Source organism: Convolutriloba macropyga, chromosome 13 (genome assembly GCF_964194025.1).
Source record: "Convolutriloba macropyga chromosome 13, txConMacr16.3, whole genome shotgun sequence".
Lineage (NCBI taxonomy): Eukaryota > Metazoa > Xenacoelomorpha > Acoela > Convolutidae > Convolutriloba > Convolutriloba macropyga.
In genome coordinates this window covers 46074041-46098449 of record NC_134480.1, presented here as the reverse complement: position 1 = coordinate 46098449, position 24409 = coordinate 46074041, and the positions used below count along the sequence as shown (strand labels likewise).

At 35.6% G+C, this 24409-nt stretch overlaps 2 protein-coding genes across 3 annotated transcripts; one reads left to right on the top strand and one right to left on the bottom strand.

Moving 5' to 3' along the window:
* Positions 1–2441: 2441 nt before the first annotated feature.
* On the bottom strand, positions 2442–19763 carry LOC142351534 (uncharacterized). Of its 2 annotated transcripts, XM_075403606.1 has the most exons (4): positions 19611–19763; positions 4296–5489; positions 3217–3731; positions 2442–2841 (listed from the first exon to the last, which is right to left on the bottom strand). In XM_075403606.1, the coding sequence occupies exons 2-4, from the start codon at positions 5247–5249 to the stop codon at positions 2511–2513; spliced, it is 1800 nt and encodes a 599-aa protein (XP_075259721.1). In that variant the 5' UTR covers positions 5250–5489; positions 19611–19763; the 3' UTR covers positions 2442–2510. The 2 variants fall into 2 exon arrangements, with proteins under 2 accessions (XP_075259721.1, XP_075259720.1); XM_075403605.1 differs by lacking the exon at positions 19611–19763 and having other exon boundaries at positions 4296–5569.
* LOC142352272 (tyrosine-protein phosphatase non-receptor type 1-like) lies at positions 12504–14261 on the top strand. Its single transcript, XM_075404764.1, has one exon. It carries the CDS (start codon positions 12527–12529, stop codon positions 14000–14002), a length of 1476 nt encoding a protein of 491 aa, XP_075260879.1. The 5' UTR covers positions 12504–12526; the 3' UTR covers positions 14003–14261.
* Positions 19764–24409: the final 4646 nt, after the last annotated feature.

The following is a 24409-nucleotide window of genomic DNA, read 5'->3' as shown; positions in this document are numbered from 1 at the left end:
TGCCCGAAAAACTCAGTAGAAGCGTACAATTATTTTGAGTTGTTTTGTTGAAGGGCCTGAATTATAAGCAACGAATACTTCGTCAAGAAGAGTAAATCTGTGTTTTCCTTCATGGGGGCGCAGGTTTTCCTTCACGGGGGGCGCAGGACCGTCCGCAACGCGCATTACTAAACAACTAACTAGCAAAATTGCTGAAAAGAAGGAAGAATCATACTCCGACGCAATTTTGTATACACGCACGAAGATAAATTTTGCTCTTCTGCCCAGCGCTATCATATGCCTCAGAGGATGACGTGGTTCCAAATGGCCGGCCGACATTGATAGTTGTTGCAGTGCCATAGTGCGGGAGGGGAGACTAGACTCATAACAAATTAGGTTATATTGAAATTCTATTCTTTTGATGCAGCTCTAAAAGAGCTATAGTGCTTCATCTTTAAAATTATGTACGATCCAATGATGTCTCACTGGGGGATCACTACTCATCCATTGGATTGTCCTACGAGCGTTTACACATTAGGGCGGATTACCTATGGGGGTCAAGGTTCAGTCGTTATTGCTTCGTCCTGAAGATCTTTAACCCATTTGCCAAGTCATGCCCCCTTTATGTTTGAATTGTTTGTGAAAAAAAATAAAATAAAATGAGAAAAAAATTATTGATCAATAAACTTTAAGCTTTGTTAATAATTGTTGTAATTTCTCTGAAATTTTGTTTATTTTTAGTTTATCCAGGAGTTTTTGTATACAGATGGTTATGTTATCTGCTGCATTCAACTTTTGGATCTTTTCCGTTTGTGCCCCCCCCCCCCAGTACGTTATGTGCCCCCAGCTGCAGAGCACGTGCTATCATCATATAATGTGGCACGTGCGTCTGGAGGGTGCAAATAATATGCGCCCACTAGGCTGGGGGGGGGGGGCACAAACGGAAAAGATCCGAAATCTGTAAAATTAATTACGGTTTGCGACAGAAATTCGGGATCTCTTCTGTTTCACCCCCAGTATTTTTTTATGCCACCATTTACAAATTATATGTTATATAGCACGGGATCTATTCTGTTTTGCCCCCTCCCCCCTCTTAGTGAGCTGATATTTTTTACGCCCCCCGGGCGTACATGCTATTTTTTGAAATAGTAACGTGCTAAATAACAACACAATTTGTAATTGGGGGCGTAAAAAACACTGAGAACCAAAACAGAATAGATCCATAGCACAATACTTTGTAAAAAAAAATGGCAGGTGCGCGTGGGGGGGGGGGGGGGGTGGTAAAAATAACACATGCGCCCTGGGGCAGCCCAACGTCTAAACTCAAAGAATTCGCATCTATTCTGCCCCACCCCCAGCTTAGGGGGCTTCTAATTTTTATAGTAGTAGTTCTGGGTACAAACCCTCGGGTTATTCACCCTACAAGTTTAAATGTAGCACGAGTTTTGATGATTAATCAAAACTGGTGCTAAATTTAAATTTGTAGGGTGAATATCCCGTGGATTTGTACCCAGAAGCCAGGACTACTAATATAAAAATTAGAAGCCCACCAAGCTGGGTGGATGGGGGGGGGGGGAACAGAATAGATTCGAAATTCGTTAACAAGAAATTTTCTCAAGTTTCTGGTTTGAGACCTGCTAGAATGTTGTTTCAGTTTTCTCCATTTTGTTCAATTGTTGGCAATTAACTGTATCGCTCCAATAAATTTTTGCAATTAAATTAGTCACTTATCAATTTTTGGATCTATTCTGTTTCGGCCCCCAGTGTTTTTTATGACCCTCAGCTACAAATTATATGTTATTACATAGCACGTTACTATTAAAAAAATAGCACGTGCACCTTGGGGTCATAAAAGATTTATGCTCACTAAGCTGGGGGACCAAAACAGAATAGATCCCAATTTTTGTAATCAAATAATTGCCAATTGTTGATATTCCAATTAATTGCAATCCCTGCTTTCATTTCAGTACGTAATATATTTCCATGATGCCCATTCTGCTGTTTAACATTTCAACTTAAGAGAAATATGAGAAATGGCGAGTTAATCAGTTGTCGCTTGATAATCGATGGCTGGGTAGAGGGGGTGCAACAGTTTCTATAACTGGTGACCTTCGTTACTCTGTTTCTTGCAATGGTTAAGTGACTCTGCTTGAAGTCACTGAGAACTTCTGGCGTTTATCGAGAACCGCGAAGCTGTTCGAGATATTAAGTCAGAATTTTGAAGTGACTTCTGCAGAGTAACTTAACCATGCTTAAAACACGAAAGGCGCACGTTTTGAAATGACGAAAGTCAACGAAATACAACTTCTGGCTAAGTAGCAACTTCTTGCATTTTAACCTCTGGCACTGCAGACTTTCGGCATTTTAAAATATGCAGTCGTGTTTTGCGATTCTGAGTTGCGCCTTCTCCTCTACCGGCGTCTTCCCCTCCTATGCGAGGGAACCAAATGAGATCAAATTGGTTTGTGTGTAAATTGAATTTTGAAAATAATATTTTGAAATATAAAAATGATGCTTTTTAATATTATAAATCAGGTCTCTGATTCTAGTATTGGTTGAACTGAAACAGCTTGTACGTCTGGAATGACTTCCAACGAGCGGGGTTCAAATTCTGGAGGGTCGATGTATAAGGGGGTGGCGGGTAACTTGGCAGGTACAGTAATTCCGTTCGTGACTGTTCCGGCTGCAACATACGGATGAGACATTTTTCGGAATAAAATTGACCTCGGCGCTGGTGCCATGGGCTTGTCTCCATCAATATGCACAGCCTGAGGGGAACTTGAGCCAGGCACTGTCGCTGGTTGAGCAACTACAAGATTGGTTGACCTCAAGTTGGCTGGCATTGTACTGGAATTAGCTGGCCTAAAACAGCGGATTTGTTTGATATCCAACGGGAGCTAAAGTTGGTGCCATTCCCAATTATATCTTTGATGAGTTATTTATATAGGATTTAAATCGCTAATTTAAATTCTATTCAAGAACAGCCCCATTGCACGGATGCAATGATTGAAAAGATCCGGATTTTTTAAATCTTTTTTTTTGTGTCTTTGCTACCTGCTTTATGGGCACCTGCACCTTAAAATTATAAATTCTAGTGGTAAAAATTTGTGTAATTTTTGCTCTTTACGAGGCAATTGTTCCAATAGTTTGATGGCGTTGCGAAAGTTTGTACCCGTTTAAGAACATAATTTTGTTTAGAGGCTGATCGAATCCGTTAAGAGTTACTAGCGAGCTCACCTGAAAGTTGATGCTGGTTTTGCTGTTGGTGATTTTTGAATGTCAGTAGCGAGCGGGTTCCTTTGTAGAGACATGAATTGATGATAAGGTGGGCGCTGGGGAGCATTCTGAGCTGGAGCACCATTTGGTAATGTCCTGGGAATGTCCATTGACGTGGTGTTCAGAATTCCAGTCAATCCCACTGGTTTATCACCTGGGAATCTGTAATCCTCGACTGGTTTGCCATTCACATTCGAGTATCGCATCTTTCTTTTGGGCTTGCAACATTTTCGCACTCGTGGCGAACAGAAGCAGCACAGTAATAGCGAGAGAAGGGCTAGAATTGCTAAAGGCAAAACTACTGCAGCGATAATCTTTGTCTTCTCACTTGAAGATAGCTGCTGGTTGACAGTTAGGATGATCTCAATTGTGGTGTTTTTGACAATGTTTGAAGCTATGCACTGAATGCGTTGGGCATCTCCAATTGATACCTCGTCAATTATCAGAATGCCATCGTCGGAGACTTTGTATTTGCCCTGAAAAATTTTCCAAATAGTTTATCTTATTGCTCATATTTGTCAGTGCTAACCTGCGGCATATATCACGCCTTTTATAATTTTTAGCTCATACAACAAAGATTACTTTCTCTACTATTAGCTCCCTCTTTTCAAAGACCAGAAATTTGCGGCAATATATGTTGCACTTGACTGTTCGGGCTGAGTCCCCAATAGATCTTAAGGGTCTTAATTTGTTAATATCCAGATCTTTTTGTCTTTTTTAATTTTTCAAATTTTTCTATCGAAAAACGTGAAGCCTCACGATGTTTATAGTCTGTCCCATAAAATTGAAATAGGCGAACGATCGAAAAATGCCAAAAACGTACAATTGAGCATCAATGTGCTCATTTGAATGTCAACGTTTTCTCCATTAAGTTTTCATTCATCATTTTTTTCTACATGTTTTAAATTTGACTTTGAACTCTAACCTGTGGCTTTTGAAACTTTCGCTTGTTTCAACTTTACCGGACACGCTATATAACACCTCTTCTTGACCTGGATGTGTAGTAAAATTGCGGTTCATGAAATATAAACGTAACTAACCGATGATTGTCCTTGTGCCAGCCAAATCCCGTTAGACAACTTGAAGTTAATTGTTGGTTTTGGATCCCCGTTTGCAGCACAGGGAATCATCCCGTAATCATGTTCGTCCAACACAATATGCGTCCTAACAGTCACGTCTATCTCGGGTGCCTTGCAATTGAATTCCGAAGGTTTCAAACTGTAAAGGTTTGTCGATTTCATGCTAATCGGGTACTCGCAAGTTCCCTGAATGTCTATGTGAGAAACTGAATGTTCACTGAAGTCGTCTTGCAATGTCGAAACCCATTTCATAAGGCAATTGCAACGTAATGGGTTCCCTGATAAGTTGATTTTTAGCTTGCTGTATCGATTGGAGTTGTAAATTAAGTTTGAAATTGCTTCTTTTGGAAGGGTTTCTATTTTGTTATTTGAAAAGTCCAGTGTAATTTGCTGCTGTCTGACGTTAATTTTGGAAAACAGATCGTTGGGTATTTTTGTAATGTCGTTTTCTGAAATGTCGAATTCTTGAATCTTGTGCATAGATTGCATAAAAAGTGGTGATATATAAGCGATACTGTTTCCTTTCAAGTTGATATGTTCCAAAGATAGCGGGGTGTAAAATTCCAGTTTTTGAATTTTATTGTAGTCGAGGTTTAGAAACCGAAGTCGCTGTAATGGCAAAAATGAATTCTGGTCTATGTGGTTAATCTGATTTTTATTCAGAGTAAGTCTTTCGAGGTTTCCACGATCGACAAAGTCGCTGCTTTTGATTGATTTGATTTGTTTAGACGATAACAGAGCACTAGTTGCGTTCTTGGGAATTGAAGGAATTCTGTCAAACGTGATTCTGGTTTCGATACAATCGAAGATTAAATCCTCAAACTTACAAGGCAAATAGGTAGACGAAATTCTAACCGCTAAATTTAACAGGATAGCTATTATTAAACTTTTAAGACAGACAAATTTATGATACATGGTTTAAGAATCGAAGAAATTAAACTACCGTAGTTTAATGTTAACTAAGACAGCATATTTTTTTCAATTTTTTGCAAGAAATGGTGAGTTGTTGGTTGTGTAGAATTGCTAGTGGCTTCGTAACGCATTTATAACATTGATTGTAAATAATATAATGTAATGAATATTGTAAGTTTTTTTCTCATTCGATCGGCTCAGCTGGACATTTATCACTGCTTCGTATGAGTTTTATGGCCAGAACTAAAACACACAAAAGCCACAATGTAATTTGTCCAATTTTATCTCTTTTTCATATTCTGATAGTTGTGCTAAAATGATTAACTATACCATTAAATTTAATGTTAACTGCCAAATAAAGACTAATATGATGTTATATGCACTACTAAGAAATTGGCTTTCTTTCGATTTCATTAAGTGGTCATAAAATATGGTGACTTAAGTTGAAGTCGGGGGATTACACGGAGTGCCGTAAATACTGTAAAAGCCCTCAGAGACTAATTGAAAATGTCTGGAAAATGTACGTGGGATTATTATTTTCTCTGTTAGTGTTGATCCGGGATTAAAAAGTGGGGTTCGGGTTGTTGTGTCTTTGCGTAAATATTGAAATGCGATTTTTGAAAGATCCCGACTAGCATTTGAGCTGATAAGGTGGAAAGAATTTATCCAACTTAGGAGAGGGTATGTTCAAGTTCCACTGTTTCCGAATCTGTTTAAGTATGCCCTAAGTGGGTTAATTTTTCCTATCTATTAGTAGTCTCTATCTCTAATGTCATTTAAAACTTTTTCAAGGCTGACACATTGTTTGATCTAATAAAAAACCACGTACTACGTTGATTGATATCATGCTACATTAACATTTTTAAGTTTATTCGTCACAGTTTCAATCAACTGTTTCTCTTCTTTCAGTTTTTTAGCCTTTCTTGTATTTTGTGAGCATGGCACGAATTTGTATCCTGACGCGAGTTGTTATAGATTATTTGTATTAAAATTTTTCCTTGACTTCGGTATTAATTTTAGTATGATTGGAATATTGTATGATATTTAGTATGATTGGAGGCAGGGTAATTTATGAAAGGCATTTTTTTGAAAACTTTTGCCCATGATATCCTATGTCTTTTTAATTGCTCTCAAACGAAGTTGGTAGCAATTATATTAGTCCTGTCGGTCTTTTTTTAATGCAATTTTTTGCTTGACCGATTTTTCGTCTGACCAATTTGACTTTTCGTCATCAAAAACGGGATAAACAGGTAGCGCCCAGTGGGAATTAAGTGCTTTTAGAGCCTTTCAGCTCACTATTATCCAAGTATGCGATTCAAAGAAACTGTTTTGGAGACTTATACTTATGTTGTGAAGGGCGGTTCGTAGAGGTTGACCCCTACATCAGCCCCCCTCTCACTTCACCCCATCCGCACCCCTCCACATCGTTCACCCCGTGCAGCCAAAACCCCCTCCAACCGTTGCCCCCCCCCCGTTGTTCCTGCCCTCCATTAGCCCCCCTCCCCCCGCTGCGCGAACCTCACGGCTGTTCAATTAAGCTAAAGCTGGCGTCGCTGAACCGTGTCTAGCTACTGATAAAGCCAACCGCTCGCCGGTCGTTTGAGAGCAATTCGCCCGACGTTAGTCGGTCATGTTCATTTTGTCCGATTAAGTGATTTTACGCACATTTTCAATCAGTTATTACTTTTAAACTCGGTGATTTTTACGATTCAATGTTTTTGAACATGATCACTTTGGAGGGTTTTAGTTCTCGGGGGCTTAAAATTTATTTATCGATATAATTTATATTCAATGTTCACGTAGTTTTTTCCGTAAACGAGGAAAGTCAGCGTTTTTCTGTGTCTGTGTATATTTCTTCGGTTTTTGTTTTCTAACAGTGCGTTCGACAAATCTTTGCAAGATAGTACTGAATATTACCACACGGTTGATATTGGCATCGAAAAGTTATCTAACTACGAGACGAAACCAGGTAGTTGAATACTTTCGAGAAGACAATAACAACCGTGTGGTATTGTGTTTAATCAACTTTTGTTGCTATTAACAGTTGCTTAACTTTATCGCACTCTTGTCGTTATTAGACTTCGAGTTTATCTCTTTAACTCCACTGTTTACATAGTAACAGTGGTGAAAAATAAGCCTGATGACTTTAAGCCTAACGAGGAAGCAGATTTCGTACTGTAAATTGGGCGTTAACATGTTATTTCACTGGAATGTAATGCAACTGTTATTGCAACGAGAGTTGATTTAAGACATTTACATTAGATATTTTTGTTTAACGATGAGTGAGCAAACTTATTTATTGCTTTTAAACGAAGTTTGTAGCAATTATATTAGTCCTTCGGTCTTTTTTGTACGATTTTTTTGCTTGAATGATTTTTCGTGTCACGCTTTCATCTTGTCGTGCTCAAAAAGTGTATTAACAGCTAAAGCTCGGAAGGCATTAACGGCTCGTTAGCTCTCTTAGAGCCATACGCCTCACTAGTCTCAGTGTCCGATCCACCCAAACTGTCGCGGAGACATAAATTCATGGTGTGGAGGGCAGTACTTAAGAGTTTGAACCCCCTCCCTGGCACCCCTTCACCACCCCGCCCTCGCAACTCCAAACTCCTCCTCTTGGCGATTTAGACCAATACCCTTTGGTATCACTAGTAGATGCGACATTATCCTTTTAATGTTTGCTCGTCACAGTTTCAATCAACTGTTAATAGATTATTTGTGTATTAATTTTTTCCGCACTTTGGTGTTAATTTTGGTATGATTGGATTAGAGGCAGGTTAAATTAATTTTTTTTGTCCGCTTAAGTGATTTAATTAATAATTTTTTTGTCCGCTTAAGTGATTTTACGTACATGTTCAGTCTGTTGTTACTCTCCGTATTCTTGAAACAAATAAGCAGGTATTTTTGGGGCATCTTTTTTAAATAAAGGGATATATCTGAGTTAATTAACTGAATAACTTTAAGCTATTGTAAGGCAGCAAAAGGTGTTAGTTTTACTCTGCAGAATTCAACAGGTGAAAACAAACTGAACTATGGGCTCAAGAAATTTTGGCGAAAGCTTGATTAGGCAAAAGTCTTCGTCGTAAATCGTAAACAAAAGTTCTCAATTTAAAATTTTGTCGAAATTAGGCGAAACGCATGCAAACCACTAGAAGGCAGTACCTCAAAGTGGATGTTACAAATTGAACTAGTCAAAATTCCCTGACATCTGTCTTTAAAAGAAAATTAGTAACAAAAATCAATCGAATATTCATCTTGGTCGCAAGTTTTTCACCCCTTCACCACCTCTCCCTAGCAACTCCATCCTCCTCCTTGCGATTTCGTCCAGTACCCTTCAGTGGCGAGACCCCCGAGGTCCCCACTCCATTCAACCCCCAGCCCCCTAATGCTAGCATACCTGAGAGCAATTAGCCCGACGCTACTCGGTTATGTTTACATATTTGCGGTTGACCGTAGCGTGATCGACATTTTTTTAATGCTGAACTGTCTGATTTAATTGAAGCTAATTTAATTTTTGTTGATTTTCAGCCTATCGTGTGCACGAACGATTTTTTTAAAACCTAGGTAATACTTTATGGTTATTGCACGCATTAGTAGTTCAAGCCTTTTTAGTAATATTGTAGGAAAGAGCTTTTATCTTTTAGCAGCAGATGCTTCTGAATTATTAAATGTTTTCGTATTTGTATTTCTGACAAATAGTTTACACCGTTTGTTTTGTTTTTACTAGTTTTTGAAAAGCTCAGAGGTTGTCAATATCAGCAATTCATTTGGATTCAATTTGATCAGTTTCTTTGGTTAAATCAAAAAGTAGCTTCAATGAAATAATCAGATGGTTTTTTTAGGTCGTGATATATTAGGGTTTTGTATGTTTAGGTTAATAAGTTTCAATGTTCTTAAATTGTTGAACGCATGAATTGACTGCTTGCATTTTCAATTTGCACGAAGGCAGTTGAAAACGGTAAGTTTCTTTTTATTTGTGCAGTACTGCTTTTAGGTAATAAGTGTTGTCTTTAGTGTCCCTTTGTTGACGAATTGTTATGGAAGAGTTGTCGTTTTTAATGAACAAAAAGTATTGAAAAAGTTTTATGATTTTTATTTGAAAAAGTTTGGATAATTTCTTGAAACGTCTCAAATAACTGGTCATTAACTATTGATCAATTTTTCTTGCAATTAGTTTCATGCTATTTTTTCATAACCAATTTCTGCACTAGTGTGATTTTTTTCGAACCTGATTTTTTGTAATCTGAATTGCTCTCCTTTAGAATAAAACCTCTTTAACTGAATTTGATATGCTAATTCACGGCATACTTGAAAATTTCAGTTCAAAATTGCGCCAATTGTAGTTTCTTCAATAAATATTGATCACTGAATAATCTTTTGTATGAAAATCAAAGTAGATTGATTCCCAAGCGTAAGCCTCCTATTTTCAGATTCCGGTAATTTTCTTTGTTATTTGAACTCTTATAGTTTTCACACAAGTTTCTTGCGACATCTGAGTAAAGTTTGTGTCATTTTTTCCAAATTTTTCGAAAGAACTTTCTATTTTCGTAATTGTTGCTCCAAAATGGCCCATAAATTTTTAATTGGTTTTAGATCGGCACTATTTGTTGACCATTCCGGTTCCTCCCGGTCTTTTTCGTTGAAGAAATTTCTGACAATCTTCAATTTAGTCACAGGAGCATCATCTTGTTGAAAAATATTGTAAAATCTATTTTTGTAACTTTTTAATATTTTCAAGTTAACTACAATTTTTTGATTGTTTGAACATCGCACAAACAGTTTCCACCCATCTTATTGTATTTAACACCAAAGCATAAGTGATCAATTGTCCGAACTCGACTTTTTTGTTTTTTTTTGTCAAAAAGTTTATCTCTTCATTTCTCCGATGAACTTGCACAATTCCTTCACTGGAGATGCATTGATCCTGTTACCTTTTGCATCGTTTGTATGCTTACTGTTCGCTAAATTTTGTTTTTAAGCTGAGTTGATTTTTCTTTTTGTCCATAAAAATTGAACATTTCAAGTCGCAACAGCGTGGCAAACAAAGTAGCAGAACTATCTTTTCTGTGTAAGCGGAAAAAATGAGATTGAAATCTCGTTTAAGACTTCAATATTTCACGCGTTTCTCCACGCCTTAACCCAAATGAAACGTTTCGATCAAAAGTAAATGTTAAAGAGCACAAATTGTGCTGTACTCGCTTTTTGGTACGATAGATCTATGGTTAACAGCACTATCTGGAAACAATCATTTTGATGAATCATTCATTGATCAAAAGCCGATCTGACCGGGCTTTCTTTACAATCCAAAGCTTAAATGTTTACAAATGAACTGAATGAACCTACACCATTTTCTATCTTTCATTTAATGTATTAATGGACCCGCTAATCGAGTCTTCAATTTATGTGCTAAGAGCCTCACAGTGCTTTCCTCAGCTTGCATTTTCATTCATGGTTCCTTAGTATATAATCATGGTATGCTGCCAATTTCTAGTAGATCTACCTTGCTATTTGCTTGGCCTGTCAGCCTTTTATCAAAACTACAGGTATCGATAGTGCCCTACGACTCGACTGATTGCAATGATTAAACTTCAGAGATAGGGTTTTCACCCCATCAGCTAACAATGCTACCCGTTTAGATATGGTATAATGGGGAAGAGATTCCTCGTGACTTGTGCTTGATTATTTTGCAATTGACATGCAAAACTTCAGAAGAGTTATGCTAATGACTATTAGCTTCCTGTTGGAAGTAACAACCGATCTGCATTTGTTAATTGGCATAATTAATGCAGATATTGCAAACAATAAAAAATAGTTAACAGAATAAAAAAAATGTTATTGTGCTCATAGTGTATTATAGTATTATTAATATATACGCCCTGCGGTGTAACATAGAAGGTTAGGGGCAAATCTTGATGGCGTATTTGTTTACACGACTTCAGCTTTGATCACTTTCTCATGTGTGTTTTTCATAACCATAAAATATCATAAGGTTCTGGTATATAAACTAAAATTCTCAACTTGGCGGAGTTTCATTCGTTTGAAACCGGAGATTTTTGACTGTTGGCGGTCCTTATTTTGATTAGGCTTTTGAAGTTTGTTGTTTTTCTATTATATGTGTGTTTGTTTGCTGAAGTGAATAGCCGAGGCGGACAAATTAGCTGGACAAATTTACGATGCCTTTTATGAATGTGACTTGAGACTTGAGGTGTTTGAAAGAACCTCTTTCTGTTTGTTATGGCCGCTTGTTTAATTGACAAAATGCCTTTTCTCTTAACTCGCTAATTTAACATACAATACCTGCTTAGATTCAAGTATCACACTCGACTCTAACAAGAACTCTTACCAACATACAGTCACAGTTCTTTCATTTTTGGCTCGAATCACGTTGTGATTTAAATCTCTAACTTTGGACTGTGATTAACCTGCTGTTGTATTGTGTAATTCGAACAATTTTGCTTAATTTTTCAGAGGTTTATAAAATGTACATGCGCGTTATAAATTGCATAAGTTGAGATTTTTTGATAGAAACTGTCAATTTAACAATGCTAAGCATGTTCTTTTCTCTCACTAAGACTCGATCAAAACTCATCTTTTTTTGTCAAATATTGTTAACTTTTTCAATCAACTGAAAATTGTTTCTGTGCCCATTGTTTTTACAGTGGTGAAAGCAGTGTTTTGAACTTTAATCAAAATGGGCTATCACGTTGATTGAAAAGTATTTGAGGTGTTTATTTTTAAAAAGTGGTCAATTATTTGTTTACTGTGCAGTACACACGCGTTCATTTCCTGAAGCGTAAGAGACTTAACCAATTTCAGTTTGAAGCACTAAATATGATTTAATAAAACTGATAGACCATTAATGTTATTGATATTGTTAATTGTCGTAGAATTTAGTAATTATTAATAAATTATATATATTGAACAGTCAACTAAAGCTGAAAGGTTAGGTAAGATAGATATTCGTTATACAGAAATTGTATTGCATGCATGTATTTGAGAAAATCGATTATGTTATATTTCATGAACCTAATGAAGCGAAACTTGATACGTGCCAAGATATGCAAGAGCATAATTTTCTTGAAAACGTGGGATGAATCGCCAAGATCTTGTTCAGTTTCTTTTCGTTAAAAATCGAGACTTGTCTTTACAAGATAGGATACCTATTTCTTCGATTACATGCAAAGATTTTGAAAATTCCTACATATCTTTTCGATTTCTGGTCAAGAATCTTATCAATAAATTTTAATTTTCGTTCCACTATTAAATACAATAATTGATTATGAATGTATTTCAGATCGCAGATGTACAGTAAATGGAATAGTACCATTCAAACTTTTTTATCGGGCAAAAAAGTGCCTCTTATATCGCAACAGTTAAAGCAAATTTTCGACAAACTATGGCGGGAATTAGACGAGGGTGCTTTCAAAACAGTCGAAGGGGTGCAATATAGAGCCTTAAACCGGTACTTCAACATTTTACCCTTTGATAAGAATCGGGTGAAGTTGAACCCACTGCTAGAGCAAGGTGATGAAAAGTCATGTGATTACATAAATGCGTCCTTCATTAAACATTCGCTGGTGCCTAGACAGTATATTATGTGCCAAGGACCTCTTGAGGGAACCAGCGAGGCATTTTGGAAAATGGTTCTTCAAAACAAGGTCAAGTTGATTGTAATGTTGGGAAACTTTGTAGAAAACGAACGAGAAAAGGTATTCGAATACTTGCCATTAATTGAAGATGAAGGTTGTGGTCAAAGTGATGATAGCAGAGATTTCAACAGCGTCTCAGTTAAATGTGTAGATGTTAAAGTAACGGAAAAGATTATGACTGAAAGAACTCTTGAAATAACAGAGAGAGGATCTGATAACAAACATGCATGTACTCATTGCCATTTCTCATCCTGGGCCGATTTCGGAGTTCCTGCTAAGGTGGAGTACTTGGAAACCTTGTTGAACTTTGTTCAGCTCAAAAGTGCATCCGATTCGAGTCCTATAATTGTGCACTGTAGCGCAGGTGTTGGAAGGTCTGGAGTGTTTGTGTACTGCGATATTGTTCTTTCTTTGCTTTCTCAGTCAAGTTTGGAATCGGTTGCGTACGTCGAGGAGCTACTCGAGCTTCGAAGTCAGAGAATGAAGGCAATTCAAACATTTCCTCAATTTGTGTACGCATTGCAGGTTCTAAGGCTAATGTACCCCAAAGTTGCGAATTGGGGTACTTTGAGCCCAGAAAAAGACAACAAAGCTACTGATTTCATTTGTGACAATTCGCCTAATGATAAAGTAAAGCCAACGCTAAACGTCGCTAAAATTCGGGAAAAGCGCAAGTTTCAATGCTTGTCTGAGATTCTATGTTCGGATGCAGACGTTGAAATTTCACTCGATGGTCAAAAGCAATCCGAAGCAAAAAAGCCACCACCTTGCCCTATTCGCACTACTTCATTAATGCATATGCTTAAATCAAAATCAGTTGACTCAGAACCAAAAGTGCCCAGATGTGATAGTTATGAAGAATCGAGCGACAAGGAAAGATCTCCATCGCCAGAACAAGCAGTTATGTTCATGACTCCGACTAACCAAAGCGAGAAGGCAAACCGAAGTTTCTTTAGTTTGTCAAAGACCGATTCGAAGATTATGATGAAAAGCAAGTCTTTAACTAAACGAAAGTTGGGATCGTCGTTGAGAAAAAATTTGATGACCAAGTTCAAAAGGTTGGAAAAGACGGAGTTGAGTGTGGTTGCTAAACCTGTGAACTTTGATTGAAAGCCTAATTCTTGATTGAAAAAGCATTTCATTGTTATGACTGAATTGAACATGACTTGGATGAGCAATAAAACGCAATTGGATATTTTGACTCTTGATTAATGCTTAATTTATTCCCTAAATTTATAAATTATTCATCTATTAGCATCAGTTTGTAAACGTTTAGAGGATGTGGGTTATTGATTAACGATGCTGTGAATCATTTTTGTTTGTTTAAAAAGTTTGCAAAAAATGATTTTTATACAACCAGAGTGTGCAGCCCAATTTGGTCCTAAATATCTGATCATATCAAAACTCAATAGCACCTTTAAAATACGTGAAAGTTGCGGAATCAAGTTATTTAATTGAAAGAATAGCCAAAAATTGTAAGTTCGATACTTCTGAACAAAAGCTTTGGAAAAGTCAAGGAAAAATAGCCAAGTCCAATATTATGGAAAGTAGCGAATAATAATAATTAATAATAATTGTTGTTCCTGCGTAATCGCAGCGGAACAGCATTAAGCCTACAGTAGACTGTTCTCAGCTGCCCTTTTTCTTATTATTCCCCACGTTTCAGACTATTCTTTCTATGAGCAGCATTGCTCTTTTTTGATGACTATGGCCACTTTTTTTGCGTCTGAAACTTTACGTGTTACCATCATTGCAGCCAACATTGGTCAGGCTATGGTCAACCTGAAGCTATGGGTAAGTAAGAGCTCATCCGTACACAGACAGCTTCACGGAGGCAGGGGATTGAACTCTCAATCATTGGCGTGTGAATCACACACCTTACCTCTCGGCTATCAGGCCACAATTGGTCCTAAATATCTGATCATATCAAAACTCAATAGCACCTTTAAAATACGTGAGCTTCTTGTTGTGCACTCAGATGGCCCAATTTTAAAAAAGCCGAGATTAATAAAAGTTCAAACAAATCGATTCGCCGAGTTTTGCACTAGATTCTTTTTGTTTAGATGTGATCGTGCATTCAAAACACCTGAAACTTAAGTGCTGTTTTTGTAACAAAAAGGTAACCAAACTTGTAACAAAATGGTTACCATACTTTGGCGCTAAAACCAGCTGCTTTTAATTTTAATTGCCTCCAATTGATTGTCGTTAGGTTAATTCATGTGATAATGCCTTGTGGGACTTGCGAGAAACCTATCACAACCAAACAATGCTGATTTCTGAAGATTCTATCTTTTTGGTATTAAATCTTTGGGTGGACTTTAAAAAGAACCGAAGAAATGGAAACGAATTTTTGACAGTAAAATGAATTTGCACAATCCAAGAACACAAATGCGTTCTGAAATACATCTGCGACAGCAAATTTCTATGGACCTTTAGTTTTCACTCAAACTGCACCTAGTAACTGACCGTGTTTGAGCATTACAGTTCTGATGCCGGCAAAACAAGTTTAGTTTCTAATTAAGTTGCTAATAATATTAAAGAGAAAACGAAAGTGTAATTCATTGGGGTTATCGCAAACATGTAATATCCGGAAGTATAGTTCTTCTTTAAACCCCGATTTATTTAATCCCATAAAATTTAACGCCGTATATATTTACCCCTCTGTCATTTAACCCCGCAATTTGTTCACCCCGAACTCGGTTCAACAAATTTTTTTTATCTATTTCTGCGTCCATTTGAACAATTAGCAAAGTTCAAAGGTCTGAAAAAACACAAAGTTACTGATCTTGAGGAGTTTGCCATTAAACAGTTTGCGTTTGTTTTGACGTCTGTTAATGACGAGCCAGATTCAAAAGCTGTTTCAGTCTAGAAGCCGGAGAAACCGGTACTTTCCAAATGAAACAAGTTACGCTAGATTTAAAACCTACTTTTACTGCAAGCAAAATAAGTGGTGTGTAAGTGTCATATCTGAATGTTAGAAAAACTTGCCAAATAGGGGCCACAAACGGTTAACACCCGGGATCAAATTCCCTAGTGAATCACAATGTCGCGAATATGTCGGCCATCTTGGTTAAAGCCAGAAACGCGGCACTTGTAGCTGTGATTCATCCCGAAATCCCTGGCAGTCGTTTACTTAATCAATCTTTTTATATATAACTCATATCCTTCTCTAAGCCATATTTTTGTTTTTGAAAGAAATGGTGTGAGTCGGAAGTTATCATGCTGATTTCAGGTTGCAATAAAGCAAATTGTCTAGAATGTGATCCACATTGAATTGCCTTTAATTACCCCATTAAGAACTAGATGAGATAACTAAGTCGATAAGTGTTGTAAATTTGCTCTTAACAGTTGAGTCTTTAGGTTCGTTTTCCTGGCAATTATAAGCGGTTAATTTTTAGGTTAAATGACAGGTGTGAAAATGTTTGTCACGCCTCTGTCATTTCACGCCGATGTTAATCGCTTTTAATGCGACTAATCATAATCGATTGAGACTTATATATGCTCATTTATAGAAGCTTAATTTCGGGCGTAAACATTGTATGGGTTAATTTTTTGCTGGATTAAATTATATATAAAGGGGTTAAAAAATCAGGGTTAAAATATAGGGGGTTAAAAGAAAGGGGGCGAAAAAACAGGCCAACAAAATTATATCCACTTAGTCAGAACAAACGTTCACGTAATTGTAGGGAAAATTTGAGTTCTTCATCTGGACGATAAGCGTCAAAACATTAAATTTAAGTACTACTAGAGGTCATTTTTCTCTGCTTTCCATTTAAAAATATTGCTCTGATAAATAACAGGTTAACATCGTCCATTAATCCGTTAATACAGTTGCAAGCATGGCGTACTTATTTCACTAGATGTACTAGAACACTAAGGCAAGCAGCAAAAACTTTCGAAATAGTTTTCGTATAGAAGTTAAGTTGTAGAATCACAATCGGCAAAAATGAAGTACATGGCTTACTGTAATCTCAGTGGCTTACTTGCAAACTACTCTGAAATACAAGAACTGTTTTTGCTAAAAGGGCACACAAAATATTACCAATTTTAAAATGGTGATCGTATGATTCAAGAATAGAAGCCAAGCTTTATGATAACTAAGAAAAAGGTTCTAACCGCATCGGGGCGTTTGCATTTCCAAAAAGATGGTTTCAATCACATTTTTTGGTTAAAAATAGAATTCAAAAAGTTGAATTCCTTGATAATAAGAAGTCTTTTCCCTTGATAATAAGAAGCTGATAGAGAAGCTACTGCAAACCTCTCGAAACGGAAATCAATATAAATTGTAACCCTTCTCATTTTTTAATCAATGATTGATGTAAGCTTTCATTGATTGATGAACACTTTTTCTTAATCAAACGAATCAGAAATTCTTTATCGTTTTAACAGCCTCATATCTCTGAAAAAAAAGACTGAAAAAAAAACTGAAGAATTGAACTATACTTGTAGAGCATGTTCAAAAAGGGTTGAAGGATACAACTACATTTGCCAATCAAATAGTGTACTAATTTTTGTCTCCTCAAACAATTTGTGCTTCCACGGCAAAAAGACAAATTTCCCTAATCTCCGATCCTCGAAGCAAGTTTTTGGTAAATTTGAAGCACCCTTACGTCCTTAAACCACTAGAAGTCTAACTGATTCTTCATCATGATCTTTAAAATGGTAATGCGACAAGTAATTGAAAGTATTCAACTTGTAAACAGTATTACTCTACAATATACTTTTAAATTGAGAATGCTTTTTTACATTGAGAATGCCGATTTTTCAAGATTGAGAATGCTCGAGTTGACGGTACTTTTAAGTTGAGCTTTTTGATGAATTTGATAAGATATTTCAATGCATTATTATATTTGTTACTAGAAAAGTAACATTAACGGCACCCAAAATTATATTCACAGTTTTTCGTTACGTTTTTGAAGCCGGGCAACTTTGAGAGCACACTGTTAAAAACAATTGGAAAACCGTTGTAAACAATAGAAGAAATTCAAAAGATTGGCGCATTTTCCTAAATATTTATAATAATAGATGCATGTGAATTTAAGTATCGTGGCTGAACTCTTGTCAATAAAAGGCAACCAAATAAACTATGCGAAAATTTTTTTAACAAAATTTCTAGAACAAATTTAATTGAACTACTGCCCTTTTACTTTCCCCATTTAAAACTATTTGTTTACAGAAATTGTATAGTCTTTTTAAATAGAGATTTACTGAAGAGGAATAACATTTCAATAAGCAACCATGCAACTTAAGCACAAATACGGGATAAAATTTAGAATATTTTAGACGTTTATCAACTAAAGGTTTAATTTCATTTTTCCATCTAATGAAAATAAACTTTAGCTAAATTCGTAGAACATGATTTCAGCAAAATTAAAAATCTAAATACGGCAAGTAAGAATTCCAAAAATTAATGCGATGATAAGTTTGGTATTTGTTGTTGCAATATCTTTTCGGTTATTTCAAAAGTAATAAAGCAGTTCCGCTAAAAGTACTTTCTGTTTTTTGCTGCTGTGTCAAAGAATAAAACTTTGCATTAAATTTTGGAGAATTAGTTTAAAAACTGATAAAACACACTTTTCAAAAGCTGCTTTAGCTCACCTCGTAGACAAAATCTGAAAAAATTCTGACAAAGCACATTAGATGTTTTTAAAATAAGAAACATGACCGCTTAACAATTTGTTGACAAAAAAAATTGCAAGCAAAATGATTTGGGTCTAATTTCTGGAAATTGACATGAGGTTTTTCTTGAAATCTACCAATTGAAATTTAGTCAACAAGTACTTTAATACCAATTGGCCATTTGCAAAAGTTAACATTTATTGATTTTTTTATATCAACAAAAATCGATATACAAACAACTTTTTCTTCAAATAACTCTGTTCATTTGTACTGACTTTATTTATTGATTACTTTTGGAAAATGAGTGGATGTTTTTGATTAATAGTTTAGTTTAGACTAGGCAAAAATCAATTTTGCTGAAAAACCTTAGTATTGTGCAAATTTTTAAATAATGGCAAACAACGATTAAAACTAATCAATTTGAGAGAAATACATTCCTTTTCTTACTGATTTTGGACAGAAGATATCTAAAATTTACCCTTAAGGACAAAAATGAACAAAGGTGCGGCAAAATGGAAAAATGCAAAAACATTTGAAGCCTAAATAACTCCTCTAGAAAACAGAATTTGGAACTCCCTTTGATAGAAATATTTCACGCTTGATAGGTTTTCTATTGACGCCACTCACAACTCTCTACTATACATATATCGATCGGCCAAATTTGGTGAACAAAACAATCAGTTGAGCGTGTAATTCCTCCCTCCCATGAAACAAAGTGAGGTTAGAACGATAACTAAATTGGAAAGAATGCCGAGTTTTAAAACTATTCGGAAGGTTCTTGTTCGTATGATAAACACCGGCCAAATTTGGCTGCACAAAAACAGACTGCCCTAGCAAAATTAAAACCTATTTTTGCTAAATTAGTTCATTTCAATCAAAATTGAACTTGAAGGAATGGCGAACAAAAATAAACATAAAATGAGAAAATTTCGAAATCACTATTTAATAAATATCAGAATAAAGAAAGTTGCTGAAGAAGATTGAGGGACCAAAATCGGCGCAGAGTTTGAATATAACCAGAGAAAAAAATGAAAAAAAAAATAGACAAAAGAGCTTTGCTTGGATAATTAGAGCCCAATTAACTATAACACTGTCTTACCTTGTTGACCGAGTGCTCAGTTTTAAATGGTGTAAAAGTTTGCTTTCCATATATCACTGGAAATGTAAACAGTTGCCACAGTTATCAGTTTAGGGAACAGAGACTCAAAGTGATAGAAATCCAGCTAACCAATTGAAGTTAAATGAAAAGCACTGCTGTAAATCTCGTTCAAAATGCATTCTGTGTATACCTGTGTGAAATCATAAGGAACTTGTTAGCCACGCGGTTTGAACAAATGGCCCTATTGAATATAGGAACGTTGAACTAAGTAGGTGTTTAAATTCATGGAGAACTGAAACAATTTGCTATATCTGGACAAACATAATCCCAGCCCAGCAAACAGCCCCACGCTGGATAAGTTGACGAACCCCATTTGCCCGGTGTTTTATAGGCCACCTTTTCCATATAGGATTTATTTATTAGAAAAAGACTTACAATATTAGATTTAGTGCCGGCAATTTTGATCACACTTTTCCCAATCAGAGCCCATTGAATATCCCTAATTGAAGTGGTTAAGATGATAGCTCATAAATCCTTCCTTAGATTTGCGCCAGTCAAATTGGCCAAATTGGAAGTGTGTTTGGAATCCGAGTATTTATTAATGGGCGGAATCTTGCCTCTGGCTAAGTCTGGTTTTGAAGTTGTTCCAAACAAACTCAAGGTGTAAATGCCGGTTGGGTTGATAGAATAATCAAACATTCTGACAATGAGACGCTTATTACACGGTGAATTGAATTACGTAAATTTGGCGTCCATTTCTACAGGTGAAAATTATAAAGAGATCAAATCTGTTCAACTGTTGTTCAGACTGAATGCAAGGCTGTGTATTAAAAAGGGAGGAGGAAATTTCCTGCTGATGGTTAATGAAAGCTTTAAGAACCATTTTTGGCTCTGAAGTTTATTTGAAGGGTTTTAATTGGTTCTGACAATAATTAGCGCCAGTATTCAGCAGCTTTTTAAGCATTAATTTCCTTACCCTGGAGTCGCTTTCCAGTTTCACGGGGAGCAAATTTGCCTTTTCCACATTTGAGGCATAGGTTCCGAAGTACTGTCAGCTATAATCGGTACAGTCGAGGATCTTTGTCTCTGTTCTTTATTCGACTCGCATTTCAGATCTATAAGATTTTTCGGTGTACGTTTTGACAGCTAGAATTTTTAGCAGCTCGATTTTTGAAAGTCCATGAATAAAAATGTCTGTTTAATGAGGGTAGGTGTAAAATTTAACAAATTTTACTTCTTTGAGAAAGAAAAACAAATTTGTGGAACAAGAGCTGAGAAAAACCAAATGTTAAAAATCACTTATCTGTCTTAAAATGAGAATACTATTAAAGTGTCATATGCGTATAAAATCCGAACAGTAGGCTCTAAACGTTTGGAATATATTCAATTTGTTTTTGCGTAATTTTGCATTTAGCTTAATCTTTCAGGCAAATTGCTCTCACGTGAGCAATACCTGAAAGCACCTGAATTTTAGCTGAACCTTCCCTGAAAAACAAAGGAATCACTGGCTATTTTTTTTTACCTGATTATGCCTGAACTGTTCAAGCATTTTTCTCAGGCGTTACCTTATTTTCTATATTTCTCAAATAAAGCTACCATAAAAATTTAGGTAAAATTCAGGTGAAAATACCTGGAAAAATGCTGTCTTAACTGTTCTAGCACTTTTTTCATGTGTTTTGCACGCACGGTCAGGTAAAAACTCAGCTAGTGATGCCTGATTTTTTCAGTATATTTTAGGTGCTTTCAAGTGAGAACATTTTGCATGAGCAATTCAGCTGTTTTTCAGGCAAATTAATCTGAAATTATATCTACCTGAATATTAGAGAGCTCTGTGGAGTTTTTTGGTTGAAATTATTTAAGGGGCTCAGGTGTTCTTTAAATGTGATTGATTTGGCTTTTGAGTTTTTTTTTGATAAAGAAAATGGGGTAACATTGTTCCAATTTTCTATCATTTTTGTCTGCTGGCTAAGTGTTTTGGCTAACTTTTTGAATTTAATTTTTCTCTTTATAACTTTTTTTCGATATTTATTCTAGTGGTATTTTAGAGGCAGTGCGACTAAAAGTTGTCACATCATGGCAATTGCAAGGCCGCTTTTACTAGAACAATTTTTTGAATTTAGTAATTTCTATCCGCTTTCTCATTGCTTGCCTTTTTAATGGCTGATTAGTCTTCCTCTTACGTTATCCAGTTTTGTTGTCGAGAAGTAGCATTTTAAAAGCATTTTGCAATATTTTTTGTTTTGATTTTTCCGTTCTCGTTTTTTCTGTTTGTACATTTCTGAGGTTTATATATATATATATATATATATATATATTTCATGGCACTCATTTACTGAATGGTAACTAGTTGCCTTGCAAGTTGTTTGCACCAATAGTTTAACGAAAATGGCAACTTGAAAAAAAAATCTCAGATATTTGCCCAGATGCCAATTCTGGCTTTTCTCAAGTTATTTAGCGCTGTCATCGTTTCAATTTCAATGGTAAATTAAGTAGCAAGTTGATGTTTCATTTTTTAGTGAGTGCATAGCTGCGGCCTAAGTGAATGTATACCTCGAGTCGTTGTCGGAGTCTTCCGGTTGTTTTTTGTAAGATCTATTTGCACTTTATTGGCCTTTTCACATAAGTGAGAATTCAATATAAAGTGTTCATTTTGGTCACGTTGATTAGTAAAGGAAAATAAGTCTAGTCGGTTTGAGGCGCATTTTTTTCAAACTATCTTAAAATGAACTGAAAAAATTGCGTTTCAACTAAAAGTCGCTCTTCGAGGTGGATTTTCTTTCACGTGCGCCAACGTAACTTCTGCATCGAGTGTTTTTTTCTTGATTATTGTTACTATGATTCATATTTGTTCCAATTGGGCTTTTTTGCAATTGCTTCATTTCATTAAAAAGAAAAAAAAGCTTGTTATCACCTTGACGCAAGTTGTGATCATAAAACTTTAGTAAATGGTTTTTTGCGCAGTTTGAGTTAGCAGCTAGTGGTTTTTCTATAACTTCGCACTAATTTTTCCAAAAAATTCTGGTGAATTTTAGATTTTTGCTAAGATTTGTTGTACTTATTGTTGCCTTTTCATTAATTTACATTAGAGACAAGTCTCATAGAGTGCTATATTGGACTATGTTAGTCAATTTATCTGTTTCTGTACAACGCTAAGCCTTTCTATGACTCGTAGCTATTGATTTCCTATTTTTTTAACACTATTTGTGTTGCCACTTTTTGACAAAAGCTGATTTCTTAGTCGTGCATGTTTTTGTTTTTTATGGTCCTATTACTTAGCATCCACAGTAGAAATGGCGTAATTTTGGTAAAATTAGTTTTTGCAGCTTTCAGATCATTTCTTCATTGAGATGCTGTTTGCATTCAAAATAATTAGGTCAATCTGTGAATCTTGCATTAGTTGTTATTTCTTCTTTTTCTGCTACTAGAACTGTTAATAAGTTTTTGAGACTTCTTAGGTTTTTATTATATTCCTGGTATGGTTTTTGGCATGTGGATTTTTTGAGTTTAGGCCACTATAGATCAACGTTTTTTTTATTAATGCCAATTTAGTTTTTTTATCATTTCCCTTGTTTTTGTTTTCTTTTGCTTTGTTTGTCAATAGTTCCCCTCATGTTTGTTGTTTTTTTTTTCTATTGTATCTTAAAGTAATTCAGTTTTCAGCTTGAGTAGATTCAAATTGTCTTTTATTGTTTAGTCATAATTTTCATAATAGTTTATTTGATAATGGTGTATCCTTAAACAATAGATATTGCAAACAAAAGACGACTAATTGTTTTTAATTTTTTTTTATTTCTGCGCATATAAGGTCATGGGTTTTTGTTGACGATCTGAGTTTGATTTTGACGTAAAAATGTTAATTTTCAAATCATATGTTAGTTCAATTTTTTAGTTTTATTTCATGCCATCTCCGCCTATGTTTTTTTAAAAAGATTTTCACACTTTTTTCCTGTTTTTGATTTTTGAAATAAGATATTCAAGTGAAACACGGCGGGCATTAAATCGCAATAGAGAACCAAAATCCAATAATGAAATTGTTTGTACTTCTTTGCGAAAAACTTAACTTTTGAAAAAAGAGTTGAGAAAAAACCAAGTGTGAAAAGATTCTTGTCTGTCTTGGAATGACAATACTATTAAAATGCAATATGCCTATAAATTTTGAACGGTAGGGTAAAAAATTTTGGAATATATAAAATTTGTTTTTTGTGTGTAATCTCGGCTGAGCACTCATTAGAATTTTAGTCAGCAGTGAATCAACAGCAGCCTGTTGAAGCTGCACTTTTGTATTACGCTCAAAAGTTGAGTAATATTGCCTGAAAAAACACCTGAATCTAGCTTAATCGTTCAGGCAAATTTTTCACACCTGATAAATAACTGAATGCACATGAATTTTAGCCGAGTTTTTCCTGAAAGTCTAAGAAATCACTTGCTAAATTTTTTACCTTACTATGCCCTCAGGAGGTTCCTGATTTTCTGTATTCCTCAAATAAATTAACTATAAATATTTGGGTAAAGTCAGTGAAAATACCTGGAAAAAACTGGCTGAACTGTTCAAGCATTTTTTAAATGTGTTTCCATGTCTTTTATGTGCTTTTTAAATCATTTGTTATTGTGTTTTTAAGCACTTTTACGCACGTTCAGGTAAAAACTCAGCTAGTGATGCCTGAAATTTTCAGTTTTTCAGGCGTTGCTCAGGTGAGAACAATTCGCATGAACAATTTTGCTGAATTCAGGTGTTTTTCAGGCAATTTTATCTGAAATTATGTCAAACTGAATTTTGGAGAGCTCTAATAGGCACGTGT

Excerpts from the sequence above, each read along its gene's own strand:
- LOC142351534 (XM_075403606.1), bottom strand. The coding sequence starts at position 5,249 with ATGTATCATAAATTTGTCTGTCTTAAAAGTTTAATAATAGCTATCCTG. Across the intron at positions 3,732-4,295 it reads TGGCACAAGGACAATCATCG|GGCAAATACAAAGTCTCCGA; the intron begins GTTAGTTACGTT and ends AAAATTTTTCAG. Across the intron at positions 2,842-3,216 it reads AAACCAGCATCAACTTTCAG|GCCAGCTAATTCCAGTACAA; the intron begins GTGAGCTCGCTA and ends CCGCTGTTTTAG.
- LOC142352272 (XM_075404764.1), top strand. The coding sequence starts at position 12,527 with ATGTATTTCAGATCGCAGATGTACAGTAAATGGAATAGTACCATTCAA.